Source organism: Brachyhypopomus gauderio, chromosome 8 (genome assembly GCF_052324685.1).
Source record: "Brachyhypopomus gauderio isolate BG-103 chromosome 8, BGAUD_0.2, whole genome shotgun sequence".
Taxonomy (NCBI): Eukaryota; Metazoa; Chordata; class Actinopteri; order Gymnotiformes; family Hypopomidae; genus Brachyhypopomus; species Brachyhypopomus gauderio.
The window spans coordinates 5,706,391-5,722,122 of NC_135218.1; the positions used below are offsets into that span (position 1 = coordinate 5,706,391).

Genomic DNA, 15,732 nt, shown 5'->3' on the forward strand with positions numbered 1-15,732 from the left:
CTAGAATAAAAAGGTCTGACCTTGTATATACCAGGTATAAATAAATATCCATTCTATTTACAAATAGTGCTACATGCATATAAGAAATTATAATTATTAAAATATCTATACAAAATTACTACCAACTACCAGGACAAATTGCACAAACATAAGTCTAATTCTCTGACCTGCGAACCAGAGTCATTTGGTCTTTCAGGTGTAGTCAATTTCGATTCTTTCAAACTCTTTTCTGTCCCTTGAAGATCACCAAGGATGTAGTCAAATTTTCGCCCTGAACTCGTCCTGTAATCAATGTCTCTGTAGTCCTGGTCTTGTCTTTCTCCTCTGTTACTCTGGGGTTCCCTGGGCGCTGGTGGCAGATTCGCTTTCTTTGGCCCCTGCTCGAGAGGCATATCTTTAGATCCTTTAAAGTTTCCCTGATCAACTGAGATCTGATTTGACAGACTCTTTTCTGGAATGAATGGAAGTCTTCCACCTAATGGCAAAGCGCTGTCAGGCTTTTCATCTCTTGGCCAGACTTGACCATCACCGTCTCTGCATGGAGGTTTTAGTACTGGGGCCAACGGCAGTAGTGGTGGCTTTTGAATAGTATGAGGTGCATCTCTAGCTGGGAAGCTGGTAGGAATATTCTTGTCCCAGTTTGGTGCACTAGATCCTTCTCTTTCTGGTCGGGAAAAGCCAAAGGTCCCACGATCTTTTCCTGGTAATATAACAGGCGGTCGCTCTCTATCTTTAAACTGGGAGGGTTCTCCTAACTCACCTTCCTTGCCACGCCCAGGAAGAAATCGCTCTTTCATTTCTCTGGGGAAAGATGAACTGTTCATCATTGGTGAAAAACCGCCTTGATCCCGCACTCCATGTTTGCGCCACTCATCCGAGAGTGATTTGTTCTCATCTCCTCTAAACTCTGCTGGGTTTTCAGTTGGCTCTGGGAACTCCCTATCCCTTAAAGTTGGTTCACCTACTCTAAGCATAGCTTTCTCCGGATTGCGGCATTCTAGGGGTATGTCAGGTCTTGTCCTGACATCCATAGGAGTACCATCATTGTCACGAAACATTTGAGGAGACCGATCCCTAAAATCACCTGAGGATGCCATACGATTCCTAAAATCCATATCTGATTCAAACCTTCCTCTAGAATTTAAAGGAGGGGCAAAGCCTCGTCTTTCAAAGTCCATCCCTGATCTTTCACGAGGAGGCATGTCTCCTCTGAAGCCATTAACATCCTTCATTCCCATTTGTGGCCTCTCTTTTTCTCTTACATTGTCATTTCTCTCCATAGGCTCCATAGGAAGTCTTCTCCTAGCATCCATAGGAGACATGTTGAAGCCAGGCATATCCATTCGAAATCGGTCCCTCTCTCTCATATCCATAAACTGCTCTTCAGGTCCCCTCAAATTCCTACTCTGCATGTTTCTGCCCCCCATATCCATAGGTGGTCTACTCTGCCCCATAAAACCTGGAGGATTTTGCTGGTTGTTTCTGAGCTCCATGTCAAAACGTCTTCTAAAGTTCATGTCAGCTTCATTTCCAGGCCTGAAGAAGTCTCGGGGAGGATCTCTTCCTCTATCAAGAGGTCCCATGTTTCGAGCCATCATATCAGGTGGACAATCAAATCTCCTCATATCCATAGGTGGTCTGTCCTGAGGTCCTGTTCCCATATTCATCCCATCTCGTCCTCTGAAGCCAGGCATTGGTGGTCCACCTCTTCCTTCAAACATCTCCCCACGGTCCCCACTGCAATACAACAACTTGCTTTACCACCAACTCTGTGATTGTGACAGTGTGTCTAGCAAAGTTAACATTTTCAAAAAATGAAACAGACTTCATGCATTATACATAGCTTTAATGCAACAAATTGATGGATTTTTAAAAACTACTTTACATACTATAGGCAAGACTGTACTCTTGCCTATAGTAATTAAGGACCTCTCCTCTAGACAGAACTAAAGTTTGCTACCAAACTGCCATTGATTAACCCATATACAAAATACCCAAAACATCTACCAGTCATGAACTTTAAGACCTGTAGATATGATGCATTATTCACATATTATATATATATATTACGATATAATCAGAAGAACATGAGTAAACAATGAATACTTTGAAAAACCCATTAAATACAGACATGCACCCATTCGATACAGATGACCAAATACGGGAGAAAGATGCAAGACCTTTCATTATGTATACATTACAAATATTATATTATTGTTTTTGTCAATATAATGAAATGCATCACAGAATCATAAAATCAGAATATTTTGTCACATGTTGCTGAGATAATAAATGTGGCACAACTGACATTTTGTCAAAGAATAATACTAAACAGTGTCAATAGTAATCATTTTCACTGAAACTAAAAATAAAATTGTACTACAAATATTTAGTACATATTTAGATGATATGCCTCTCAAAAATGCGGAAATTCCATCACCAGAGCTGAAACTTTTAGCTGAAAATGACAAAGCAAAAAATAACTGATTTTTCCCCCACACAATCTACATTTCTATTGGACCCCAAGAGACCACATTTATTTATAAGTACTTGGCAGTTGAAGCAATGGACCATGAACATAGTACGCTGTGCTTCTGGATCCTTGCCGAGCCAGTATCAGTTTGTAGATGTTGCAGTGTTTTAATAGTGGTTGGTTGGTTAATAACATGCACGGTTATGGTTGTTGGAGAGAAGATGGGCGGTAGGGCCTTGTGAGGAGTATGGGAGTGGCATAGGATATTTCACCATCTTATCCTGTGTTTAAGTATAATCTATTCTCTAGGCTACCTAGTGACCGCTGCGAACAGGGCAGTTGACAACAAAGGAAAGTCTTTGTGGCAGCTTGGAGAGACAGCTGACAAGGGGGAATAGACCCCACCGGGGCTGTCATGGGCTAGCTACTCATGATGGCGGCACTTGCGGAAATATCCGTGTGCGTGCAACCTTAAGAGCTACAAAGAGACTTAAGAAAACAATACCCCTTGAGTCTGCGAGAGCTGGGGTGGAAGATGACTCACAGGATGGTCACATGGCTACGAACTCTGGAATGGAATCGACAATGAGAAAAAGCTCTAGCACAAAGGTATCTGCCGCGGTAGGAGGTGAGATGCAGGAGTGTGTCTGTGGATGGAAGAAGGTTACGTCACTTAGAGGGCTGAGGATTCATCAAAGTAAGAAGAGATGTTTGGAGGTGGTAGTGCAGGGGCACCGCATTGAACAGTACTTCTTACGGAGTAGTTCGAATCAGTCGGGTGAAGTCCAGCGGCAGGTTGTACACCACAGCCCGCAGGATATCAGTACCTCTGTTGCTAAGGAAGTGAACTGCAGTAAAGACATACAGGATGATGAGTCTGAGGTTCAGCAGATGAGAAGCAGAAGGCTGGCGAAGGAGAAGAGTTTTGTCCAGAGAAATAAGGTAAAATGGCCCGCAGCAGTAGATAAAGCAGGCTGGAGAAGCGTAAATGATGATCTTAGAGGTTTACTGGCTAGTCTGAAAGGGTCAGCAGAAAGTAAATTGAATAGATTAGGTGGAGTCATGTATGAGTATGGATTGGCTAGGTTTGGGAAAGTACAGGTGAGGGAAAAAAAGCAAGAGTCTGTGAAATCTAGGCGACAGGTAGAAATAGCTGGGCTTGTCCAGGAGTTGAGAGCTCTGAGAAAACAGTGGAAGAGGGCAATGGATGAGGATAAAGAGGGTATCAATTGGCTACAGAGAGATCTGAAGAGTAGGTTAGCAACTTTAAGGAGGGCAGAGGTGTTAAGGAAAAGGAGAAGGAAGAAGGAACATGCTAGGGCAGCCTTCTTCAGAAATCCCTTTGGGTTTGTAAAGACTTTATTTAGCAAAGAGAAGTCTGGTAGACTAAATGTGGAAAGAAAGGTATTAGAAGAGTACTTTGAATGTATGTATAGTGATAAGGATAAGGACAAGGAGTTGGAGCTCCCAGCAGACATTCCACCAGTGGGCACAATAGGGGGCTGCATGGATGTCAGCCTCCCAAAGTGGAAGGAAGTGCAAAATGTGGTTCGCCATGCAAAGGCTGGATCTGCGCCAGGGCCTAATGGTGTGACGTATCAAGTGTATAAGAATGCACCTGATGTCCTGAAGTTTTTGTGGAGAATGATGGTCATAATGTGGAAAAAAGGGACTATCCCAAAAGAGTGGAGGAGAGCAGTGGGCATCCTGATTCCAAAAGAAAAGGATTCCAAGGAGATAGAGCAGTTTCGACCAATAAGTCTCCTTAATGTAGAAGGTAAAATCTTCTTTAGTGTAGTAGCAAGGAGATTAGTAGAGTACCTAAAAGCAAATAAATTAATTGACACCTCAGTTCAAAAGGCAGGGATTCCTGGTTTTGCAGGTTGTTTGGAACATAGTAGTATGATCTGGAGTCAGATCCAGGCAGCGAAGAGAGAGGGTAGGGACCTACATGTGGTGTTTTTAGACCTAGCTAATGCTTTTGGGTCCGTGCCGCACAGTGATGGCTAAGTTACCTTGAGAAAGTAATCCGATTACTGATTACTGATTACTCCTTTTAAAAGTAACGTAGTTACGTTACATATTACTTGATTTTAAAAGTAACTACGTTAGATTACAAGTTACTTTAGTAGTTACATTCAGCAGCAAAATAAAATTTTCCAATACTCACTTTATTGGAAGTGCATTTTTAACAGTAACAATGTATTGAAGCAGGTTCGGTAACCGAGGCAGAAACTGCTTAATCCAAAAATCCAGAGGTGGGAAACTTTATTGATAACGCAACCCTAGCGCGCGCAGGCTCCACACCCCCCCCCCCCCCCCCCCCCCCCCCCCCAGTGTCACTTAAAGGGCAAGACTCGCCGTGAGGAGTAGGGGTCGCTACAGTATCTCCTGACATTACGTTTGTGTAGCTGCGCGGTATTATTTGTAAATTTATTTGTAAACGTAATACAAGCGAACTGGGTGGGTTTCCCGAAACGTTCGTAGCGCCAAGTACTTCGTAACCTCGTATGAAACGTACGAGGTTAAGAAGTACTTAGCGCTACGAACGTTTCGGGAAACCCACCCCAGTTCAGTCAGACAGCTTGTGAAACGAAATACCATTACAATTTCAAGCATTTTAAAGTAGGCGACGTTAGTCAAAATTCCAGCACTTTTCAAACGTGGAACACAAAGCAACATTAAAATTGGTCAGGTAAATGTTCCTTCCCCTGTTTTTGAGGGGTGTTTCTTTACACTACCACATATCGTTACGGGAGGACACTGCACAGAATGACTTGTAAAACGTGCTCGCGCTCTCACAGGAACGGGGTCAGACGCAAAAGTAGAACTGAGCCAAGAAGAAAGCAAATATATATATTTTACAAGGGAAAATATAAATAGTAACGCACAGTTATTTGGATAAGTAACTTTAATCTGATTACTGGACTGGAAATAGTAGCGCGTTATATTACTCGTTACCGAAAAAAGTGGTAAGATTAGAGTAACGCGTTACTAAGTAACGCGTTACTGACATCACTGGTGCCGCATAGCCTAATATGGAAGGCGTTTGAATATTTTCAGGTGCCAGCAAATATTACTAGGCTGGTTAAGGCATACTTTGAGGATATTCAGTTATGTTTTAATACAGGAGAATTTGTTACAGCATGGCAAAGGTTGGAAATGGGTATAATGGCCGGATGCACCATTTCGCCTTTGGCATTTACTATGGCCATGGAGGTGATAATTAGGGCCTCAAAGTGGGTGGTAGGCGGTGAAAGACTGCGAGATGGGTTACGGCTACCTCCAATTAGGGCATTCATGGATGACATGACAACACTAACAACGACAGTACCTTGCACGCGGCGGTTATTGGAAAAAATACAGGGAAATCTTAGGTGGGCTAGGATGAAGGTAAAGCCTAATAAATCTAGAAGTATATCAATAGTTAAAGGCAAGTTGGTGCAGGAGAGCTTTTGTATGGAAGGGGAGTGTATACCATCGGTACAGGAGAAGCCAGTTAAAAGTTTGGGCAGATGGTATAGTGCAGCATTAAATGATAAGGAGCAGGTGGTGATCTTAAAGACAGAATTGGTGCAGGCAATTAATAGAATAGAGAAGTCGCTGTTACCAGGAAAATTAAAATTATGGTGTATCCAGTTTGGCTTGCTTCCTCGTATTAGATGGCCACTGACAATTTATGAGGTACCTATCACAGAGGTTGAGAGGTTGGAAAGGATTTTGAATAAAACAATAAGGAAATGGTTAGGTTTGCCACGTTGTTTAAGTAGTGTAGCATTATATGGAAAAGGCATACTAGAACTACCTATGACTAGCTTAGTTGAGGAATTTAAATGTGCGAGGGTGAGTCGAGAGGTGATTCTATTAGGATCTAAGGATAATGTCGTAAGAACAGCAGCATCAGTGGCTAAGGTAGGGAGGAAGTGGAATCCACGGGTAGCGGCGCAAGCGGCCGAAAGCGCGTTAGTGTTGCGCGATATAGTAGGCTATGTCCGATGTGGAAAAGCGGGCTTTGGATCAGGTGACTCATGGAAAACATTTAATAAAGCCACGTCACCAGAGAGAAGGCGAATGGTAGTGAGTTTTATAAGGGAACAGGAAGAAGATGCTCGACGTGCATTAGCAGCGTCTCAGGCAAAACAAGGCCAATGGCTTCGTTGGCAGAGTGTAGAAAATAGGCGGCTCACCTGGCAGGAAATTTGGGCGATGGACGCGGGGCGCATCAAGTTTCTACTTGGAGCAACATATGATGTCCTTCCAACTCCTCAAAACCTCGCACAGTGGGTAGGTGAAGATCCTAAATGTAAGTTGTGCACGGGAGTTGGCTCGCTAAAGCACATTTTGTCCGCATGCCATGTTAGTTTGTCACAGGGGCGATATACATGGAGGCATAATCAAGTTCTAAGTGTGCTAGCGTGTTTATTTGATAAGAAGCGCTTAGAGGTTAATGCATTGACTAGTGTTGGTAATCGGTACGCAAATAGGTTTGTGAGGGAGGGTAAATGTGCAGGAGAACGCGATTGTGCCGTTGATGTTGGCAGGTGGGGTGAAGCACGAGATTGGAAACTTCTAGTAGATATAGGGAGAAAACTACAGGTTCCGGAGTGCATAGCAGTAACTTCATTGAGGCCCGATATGGTGTTGTACTCGGAAAGTAAACGGATTGTTTACTTTATCGAATTAACGATTCCATTTGAAGACGCGGTTGATGAAGCATTTGAGAGGAAAAAGTTAAAATACGCTGACTTGGTGGCTAATGTGCGAGAACGCGGATGGCAGGCGCACATAAGACCAGTAGAAGTAGGTGCTAGGGGCTTTGTGGCTAAATCTATGACATCGTTGTTAACACAGTTCTGCCTTAGAGGGAGAAAGCTAAGATCAGCTGTGAAGGAGCTGTCGGTGGTAGCTGAAAGAGCTAGCCAATGGCTGTGGATTAAGAGGGCACAGACTACTTGGGGGCATGTCCCATAAAGGTGGCTTGACCGGTCTTATGAGTGAGACGTTGGGAAGGTGAAATGGGTAACATAAAAGGTGGTTGAACAGCAAGCTTTGAGGGGGGTGAGGCTGGGACGCCAGCCCTCACCGTTGAGCCTCCTGGAGGTGTTGTGGGCTCAAATCAATGAAACACCAACGAAGGGAGGTGCCCACCTGATGACCCCAGTGAAGAGCTTGTAAGTGGTTGTGGGTGTCGCTGTTACTTTGCGTGAAGGTCTGTCTAGGGCTGTGTTGTGGTCTGAGTACTTGGCAGTTGAGGCAAGTGACCATGAACATAGTACGCTGTGATTCTGGATCCTTGCCGAGCCAGTATCAGATTGTAGCTGTTGTTGTGTTCTGCTCAAACAACTGGTGTGTGTTTAGGATGTCGTTGTTGCTTTGTTTGAAGGTCGCTGTTACTTTGCGTGAAGGTCTGTCTAGGGCTGTGTTGTGGTCTGAGTACATGGCAGTTGAGGCAAGTGACCATGAACATAGTACGCTGTGATTCTGGATCCTTGCCGAGCCAGTATCAGATTGTAGCTGTTGTTGTGTTCTGCTCAAACAACTGGTGTGTGTTTAGGATGTCGTTGTTGCTTTGTTTGAAGGTCAGTCTAGGTTGATGTGATGATCTGAGTACTTGGCAGTTGAAGCAATGGACCATGAACATAGTACGCTGTGCTTCTGGATCCTTGCCGAGCCAGTATCAGTTTGTAGATGTTGCAGTGTTCTAATAGTGGTTGGTTGGTTAATAACATGCACGGTTATGGTTGTTGGAGAGAAGATGGGCGGTAGGGCCTTGTGAGGAGTATGGGAGTGGCATAGGATATTTCACCATCTTATCCTGTGTTTAAGTATAATAAGTGTACATAGTTTTAAGTCCATTTTAATGAGATCAAAAATCTCTCGTATGCATACTAGGAAACTGCGGTTGATTGATTTCATGTTTACATAATCTAGATTTCTTTCTTCAATAACTAAAATTGCATTAGCAAAAGTGCCAAAATATGCTAATTCTTATTTCAGGCAAACCAAGACACCAACAACTTTCTTTACGTCAGGAATAGATGCATTTTACATTGTAGACAGCTCTGGAGCCTTTACGACTTTCATCCATGTTAAGGTAATTTGTTAGAATTAGAAGCTGTAGCGGTGATAGTAGTACATTTAAAATAACATCTTAAAGCTATTCGTTTTGGTTTACATAACTGAGAATTTGCATATTTTATACACTTTTGTTGATACTGTCTTAAGTTATTGAAGAAAGAATTCCGAATATGCTAACGTTACCACAGTTACAAGGAACAGAAAGACATCAGGAATGTTGGATGGCAAAGATCCTAAATAACAGATGACCTGATGTGTTGCAATGCTCATTAGTTTGTACATTATTATGGCACCTAGAAAAAGTTATTGGCACTTGATTTTTTTTCCTTTTAGGAGCCACTGGCTCCTTGAGTAATTTTTTTGTCTGGAGTCTTGCCCAGTCTGCATTTTTGCCACCTGGTCAGGGTGGTACCAACCAGAGTCTAGACTACTCACTTTAGGGATGTTCCGATCCAGCTTTTTGAACTTCCGATCAGATACCGATATTTATTTGTACTTCCGATCCGATAACAATATTGGCCGATACAGATACCGGCCTATCCGAACATGTATTAAAGCTTAAAGTTATTTAGCCAACTTACTTTGTTTTCAAACTCACGTTGAAAAGCGTTTTACTCTTGATAACAAGTAGCCAGCTGAATTAGTTGTGTTTGAATAATACACAATGGTTGGTAAGGAGAAACTGACCTGTTTATTTAGCAATTAATAAACTCAAAATAGACAAAATAATAAATAACAAACAAATGGCATCAGTAAACCAGTAGAGTGCAAATAATATTGTAAATTGTATTAAAAAAGCAAAACACACAATCTGAGTAGAAAATAGTCTACTATTTTTGTTTCTGTCAGTGTTAGTTGTGTAGGACCTTTCTTTTTTACTTTTTCTTTAGAAACTCTTCATTTTGTTTATGGTGGTATTTCGCTAAATGCTTGATTAGATTGGTTGTATTAAAAGTTCTTACAGCTTGACCACCACACTTACTGTGGCATATGTTGCACTCTACCTCTTTGTCGTCCTTTAAGGTAAAATAATCCGACAACTGACATTTTTACCGATAACTTCAAATTTATATGGCCGTCTTAATGGTTAGGAGATGCCACGGAGCTAAATTGGGGAGATGCTACGCTCGTGTGCTGAAGGTGTGCTAGAAAATGCGGACCGGATTTTACTCACTGGCGAAAACACAGCAAAATCCAGAATGGATTATCTAAATGGGTGCGCTGGAAAACCCGCATCGGACTTTCAAAAAGAACTGGATTGGGAGTCTGGATCAGCATTTTCTCACGCCTGCCGATCCGATACGCATTTTTTGCAAATATCAGCGGCCGATCCGATCCACATATCGAATCGGGACAAGCCTAACTCACTTTAATGAGGTACACACAGAACTTACAGGGGCACATTTGTTCCTCTCTGCATGCCAATCAGCCATAGGGCCAAAACTGTGCATCTAGTAAATAAATTAAGTGATTTAACACTAAAGTGCATGAATGAGAAATAGCATGGTATAAATCGAAATGCGAAATGGTGATTGTCTTTACGTCATCACATCATGTTAGGTAAAATGAGTAGTTACACTGGCCATTTCACAACACTCATACATACACTATATTGCCAAAAGTATTCGCTTAGCCATCCAAATTATCGTAATCTGGTGTTCCAATCACTTCCATGGCCGCCACAGGTGTATAAAATTAAGCACCTAGGCATGCAGACATTTGTGAAAGAATGGGTCCCTCTCAGGAGCTCAGTGAATTCCAGTGTGGAACTGTGATAGGATGTCACTTAGGATGCAAAAAATCCAGTCATGAAATTTCCTTGCTCCTAAATATTTCACAGTCAACTGTCAGCTGTATTATAAGAAAATAGAAGTGTTTGGGAACGACACCAACTCAGCCATGAAGTGGTCGGCCACGTAAACTGATGGAGCGGGGTCAGCGGATGCTGAAGCACATAGTGCAAAGAGGACGGAAACTTTCTGCAGAGTGAATCACAACAGACATCCAAACTTCATGTGGCCTTCAGATTAGCTCAAGAGCAGTGTGCAGAGAACTTCATGGAATGGATTTCCATAGTTGTGCAGCTGCATCCAAGCCATACATCACCATACAAGTACAATGCAAAGCATCAGATGCAGTGGTGTAAAGCACGCCGCCGCTGGACTCTAGAGCAGTGAAGGTGCGTTCTCTGGAGTGACGAATCACACGTCTCCATTTGGCAATCTGATGGACAAGTCTGGATTTGGCGGTTGCCAGTATAACTTGTCTGACTGGATTGTGCCAAGTGTAAAGTTTGGTGGAGGGGGGATTATGGTGTGAGGTTGTTTTTTAGGAGCTGGACTTGGCCCCTTGGTTCCACTGAAAGCTTCAGCATACCAAGACATTTTGGACAATCCCATGCCTCCAACTTTGTGGGAACAGGGATTAGGAATGGGATGTCACTTAAACTTATATGTGGATCAAGGAATGTGAGCGGATAGTTTTGGCAATATAATGTGTGTGTGGTTTGTATTATATACACACACACACACACACACACACACACACACACACACACACACAATGTGCTATATTGTAACTGATGCCTTCGCTAGTTTAATCAATACCATTGGTTTCATTATGGTCTAATAATTTTATTTATAGAAGTGGCTACAACCAAAACATATAGCAATGAGCCACGATTACCTTAGCTGAAGCAAGGCTCACTTTCTTTTAAATATTTACAAATGTCCATAACAGTAACAATACAAACTTGCTCTGACTTAAAGCATTGAGCATTAGCTGCTCAAGTTTTTGAAAACTTTATGGAAAACGTAGTGGCTGCAGTGATTTTGCTTAGCCTGTTCTGAAGTTCTGCTCTACAATCCAGGATAAAACCAACTTTTTGCCACTGTGATTGTAGTGGAGCACAGGCACATTCTATTGCACATGGCCAGGTTAATTGGTTCTACTGTAGGGCTGCACAAACTATTATTTTTATTGTCGACTAAATCACAGACTAATCGGATCATATCATAATTGAATATAAAATATACAGCTTATCGCACTAGAATACGATTATATAACCATCATTAGATTTCAGCTATATGCTAACTAAAAATATAAACAATTTATATCATAGTTCGTTAAACCTTTAATGAAACATGCAGCTTGTTGCAACAAACAATTATTAAAATAACGATAAGGCACTGGCTTAAACACAAAAATAAATACATTAATAAAGAAATTATTCTTTTTTTTAGGTTTTTCTTTCTTTCATTTGTCTCTGGCATCAAACTTAGCTACATTTAAATCAAATTATGTAGGTACCTGAAACTAAGGAATTATTCACAAAAATAAAGTTTTGGTCTCACTGACGTTACAGAAAACACATGAATGCGTGCTAAGGCTAATTAAACAAATCGCTAATGTTAACTTTGAGGTTATCAAGATGAGTAAGTACTAAGTTAACGAACGATCTGATTACTAGCAATTTAGTTTACAGAGATGATGGTCCCTCTTCATCAGTGTCACAATCAGACACAACCTTTTCAGGTGCTCATGCATTGTGGTTGTGCTGCCGTGGAAGGCAAGTTCTGCCTTGCAGATATTGCATTGCACGCGTTTCTCTTTCATTTTCTTAACATGATCCCACACCTTTGAGAACCCGGTGGCCATGATACCAGAGCCTGTCTGTATAAAGTCCTGGGATGTCATCCACTGCCTACCCCGGTTTCCACTACTGCGCATGTGTGTCAGTGCAAACAACCGCCGCAGTTTGGAGAAAAGAAAAAAAAAAAAGAAAAAAAAAAAGACGCATCGACTATTAGATTTGCCGTCAACTACTTTAATAGTCAACATAATCGTGACTAGTCGACTAATCATGGCAGCCCTATTCTACTGACACCCCTGATAACACTTCTGCCTTATGCTGATACAGGAAAAAGCCAAAAGCATCAGTTATGAAATCTAGGCCCTAAAATCAAAATTTCTGTATAGTTTGAAAAAGGAAGAACACATTCATCCTGAACACATTTTTCATACTGCTAATTCTAGAACTCTTTTGATTGGATTTAAGAATTTATTAAGCGGAGTTTTGATTTCCTACCATTAGCCAAAGAGAGCACAGATGCCTGCATTCAACAATTTTAAAATGCATTTTAAGACGGACATTTCAGTTAATGCCAAAAAAGACAAATCTGTCAACAGCAGCAGCACATGTTTGATATGCTGCAAATCTCTAAAATGATTTCTTATTAAAGCACTGGAATGCATGCTAACCACATGTCAAACAGCAACCATTAAGAAGCAGCTATGCATATATCACACATGAAACAGCAATAACCATAACCATTCAAGGAACTAAATATGCATCAACCATCCATATGAAGATACAGAAAATAGTTTTAAACATTAACAGCATTTTCCAGGCTTTTCACCTCTTGGCCCTCAATCTCCATTTCACAGTTATCTAAAAGCTGTTTTCATGTGGTCAGAGGGCCTACATATGGCCAAGACTTTAGCTACATATAAAAAATGTATTATTATACATGCAACCCAAATAACCTTTACCCCAGGGCTATTCAACTATATTTTTCTGCAGGTCAGATTTGGCAGAGAGCTCTGACCTGTGGGCCAGACAATTTTCAGACCTATACCAATACTGTCATTGTGGATGTAAAATTGAAGGTAACACTCATGCCGCATAGAGAGACACAACGTGCCAGAAAGTGCCACACAGTGTCGTAAAATGTTGCAAATAAAATGTTATTTATTTTTACGGCGGTTTATCAAATATTTATTATTATTTATGGAGAGATGGGCCGCGGGCCGGTACAAATTCATTAAAAGGCCGGTTCTGGCACGCGGGCCGCCAGTTGAATAGCCCTGCTTTACCCTGTACCATTGTGCTCCAGCTAATGCTGCACATTGTATTTACTAAACAAACATTTAGCTATGTGCTAGATTTGACTTCTGACTAATTTTAACATGTCACCATGCTGCATTCTGGAAGATCCTCGTGATTGACAGCCTTAACACAATGGCAGGCAAGCTCAGTATTAAACATTGTACAACAAAAAAATTATTTTAAATAATGTAAAAATCTAATTTTTTCTTTTTTAAACTTTGTAGGTCATGAATGTCCTTGTACTATAGTCTCCACTATCTGCATATTTCTTTTGTCAAATATATGACTGAAACTGAAAGCCAATAAGTGATTAATCAATAACATGAAATGTTGCAGTCCTAAACTTAACTGCAACTGCAAATTTTATTGTTTTTTATGCATTATATTCCCATATTCAGGTTACTGATGAGTTCAGGTGTCAGGAGAGAGAGAACAATCAAAAAGTGCAGTCAAAGTAAACTTACAAAATATTAGCATTGTGACATGATTGAGCTTACCGAAATGGCATTCCTCCACGCGGACCAGATCTTGACCCGTTCCACATGATGGTCCAACGTCTTTTGGGGAACTCACCCTTAGCTTACAACCCCTCTTGAGTGTTTATCTGCAAATATGCTATTATTATTATCCAATCACTTGGCCTAAAACCCACAAGCAGACACATTAACCTAACTAATGTAATGCTCACAAGTTTGACACCCATCAGCTGTACAACATCCTAATACATTAGATGCAACTACATCTAAAAACAAACATGAACTGCACTTAATTACCATTGGCACCAGCAACCTTTGCACGGAAGCAATGAGGGGTTAAAAGGGCTTTGGCTTAGTGAACTGTATAAAATCTCTAATTGGACAGCTTAAAACTGCTGAATAGACGAGAATACAGATGTTACTAAAAATGATGTCCCATGTACAGCAACATTTTCATCAGTTACAGTATGGTAAATAATTTGATGGTAAAGCATACTTTGTTAAACATTAGTACTAATTAGATTTTAGTTTTCCCAGGATAGACTTTCATATTACTCCAGAGTGACATGGGGCAACCAAAAGTGACACCTGTCATTACTGCAGGAGACTAAATAAAACACCTTGCGTCTAGGCCCAATGTGTTGCACTAACGACGTTCAAGCCTAGCCTCCAATGTTAGCTTGTGAATTTCAAAAACATGACTTGAGTAACAAAGTTGTTTTTCCATGTGCTTAATGAAACAGTTTATAAACGCCGCAGGTGGTCTTTTCTCGACATTACAAACATGAGTTTATTAAAGCCAATGAAGTAATGAAGCTAAGGTTAGCCTCCATCCATCCATTTTGAATGGAGCTTTCCTTCTTAGGCGCGCCTATAACAAAGGCGAGCTGGACTGTAATTTATTCATTTCTAGTGAGTGAAATTTTCAAACCACACACGACAAACCATGTCAGGTAACGTGAGAAAGCGAAAAATAACTTATTACAATAGCTAGCTAGCTAACTAGTACTGCAGCTAGCCAACACGGACGGGTTAGCCGTCTAGCTAGCGAGTACAGTGACGTAAACAGCGCTAGCTCTGTTGCTAGCGCAGTGACGTGCACAGATGGCTCTGTTGCTAGGCTACATTCTCTCGTGCGAGTCGTTTTGCTTTTGTTCCGTTAATGTCCCGATATCCGAACTAGTTAACGGTTTAGCCGCCTAGTTAGGTAGTTAACCGGATCTAATTAACCCTTAGCTGGTTAGCTACTCGGCTAACGTTGAGCTAGTGCTGAGGCGAACACGGCCAAGTGCGCAGATACACCGGCCGCCAACAAAGCTCGGCTAGCTAGCGTCCGAAAAGGCGCCAAGCTAATGTAAATCACGGTAGTGACCCAGTCACCGGGTCGGGCGGGATTACACATCGGAACCGAACCGTCCACCCGCCGAACAGTTCGGCAGGTCGCGTCGGTACGCGGGCAGGTCGCTAGCTCGGCGCCCGCTATCACTCCGTCAGCTATGCTAAGCTAATCTGGTTATAATCATTAGCCGTGGATAATCCGTTTTGTTCTACTCGTTATATGTGGCGCTCACGCTCCAGAACCAGACCAGTACCGGGTTTGTGTGTTCGGTGAGAGGACGCGTTCATCAGCTCACCTCGGCTCCTGGTTCTCGTATCTGTTCAGCTGGCGAGCGGAAGGCAGTCCACTAAAAGCGCCCCGGTTCCGGTGTAGCAGGACACAGGCGCCGTGGGCAGAACCTGGTGTGAGCCGCTCCAACACGTCCAGATGGATACGTGAAATGAGTTGGAGATGTGAAATAAGTTGGAGATGTTCGTGT

The 15,732-nt window shown here is 41.9% G+C and overlaps 1 protein-coding gene across 2 annotated transcripts in view; it reads right to left on the reverse strand.

Annotated features, from left to right (window-relative positions):
* Window positions 1-15,705, reverse strand: part of rbm6 (RNA binding motif protein 6) — a 29,236-nt gene extending 13,531 nt beyond the window's left edge. For both annotated transcript variants that reach the window (XM_077014009.1, XM_077014008.1), the window contains exons 1-3: window positions 15,550-15,705; window positions 13,937-14,043; window positions 168-1,737 (exon numbers count right to left, since the gene is read on the reverse strand). In XM_077014009.1, the coding sequence (XP_076870124.1) occupies window positions 168-1,737; window positions 13,937-13,983 (1,617 nt within the window). In that variant the 5' untranslated portion in view covers window positions 13,984-14,043; window positions 15,550-15,705. The remainder of the gene's footprint in view (window positions 1-167; window positions 1,738-13,936; window positions 14,044-15,549) is intronic.
* Between the last annotated feature and the right edge of the window lie 27 nt (window positions 15,706-15,732).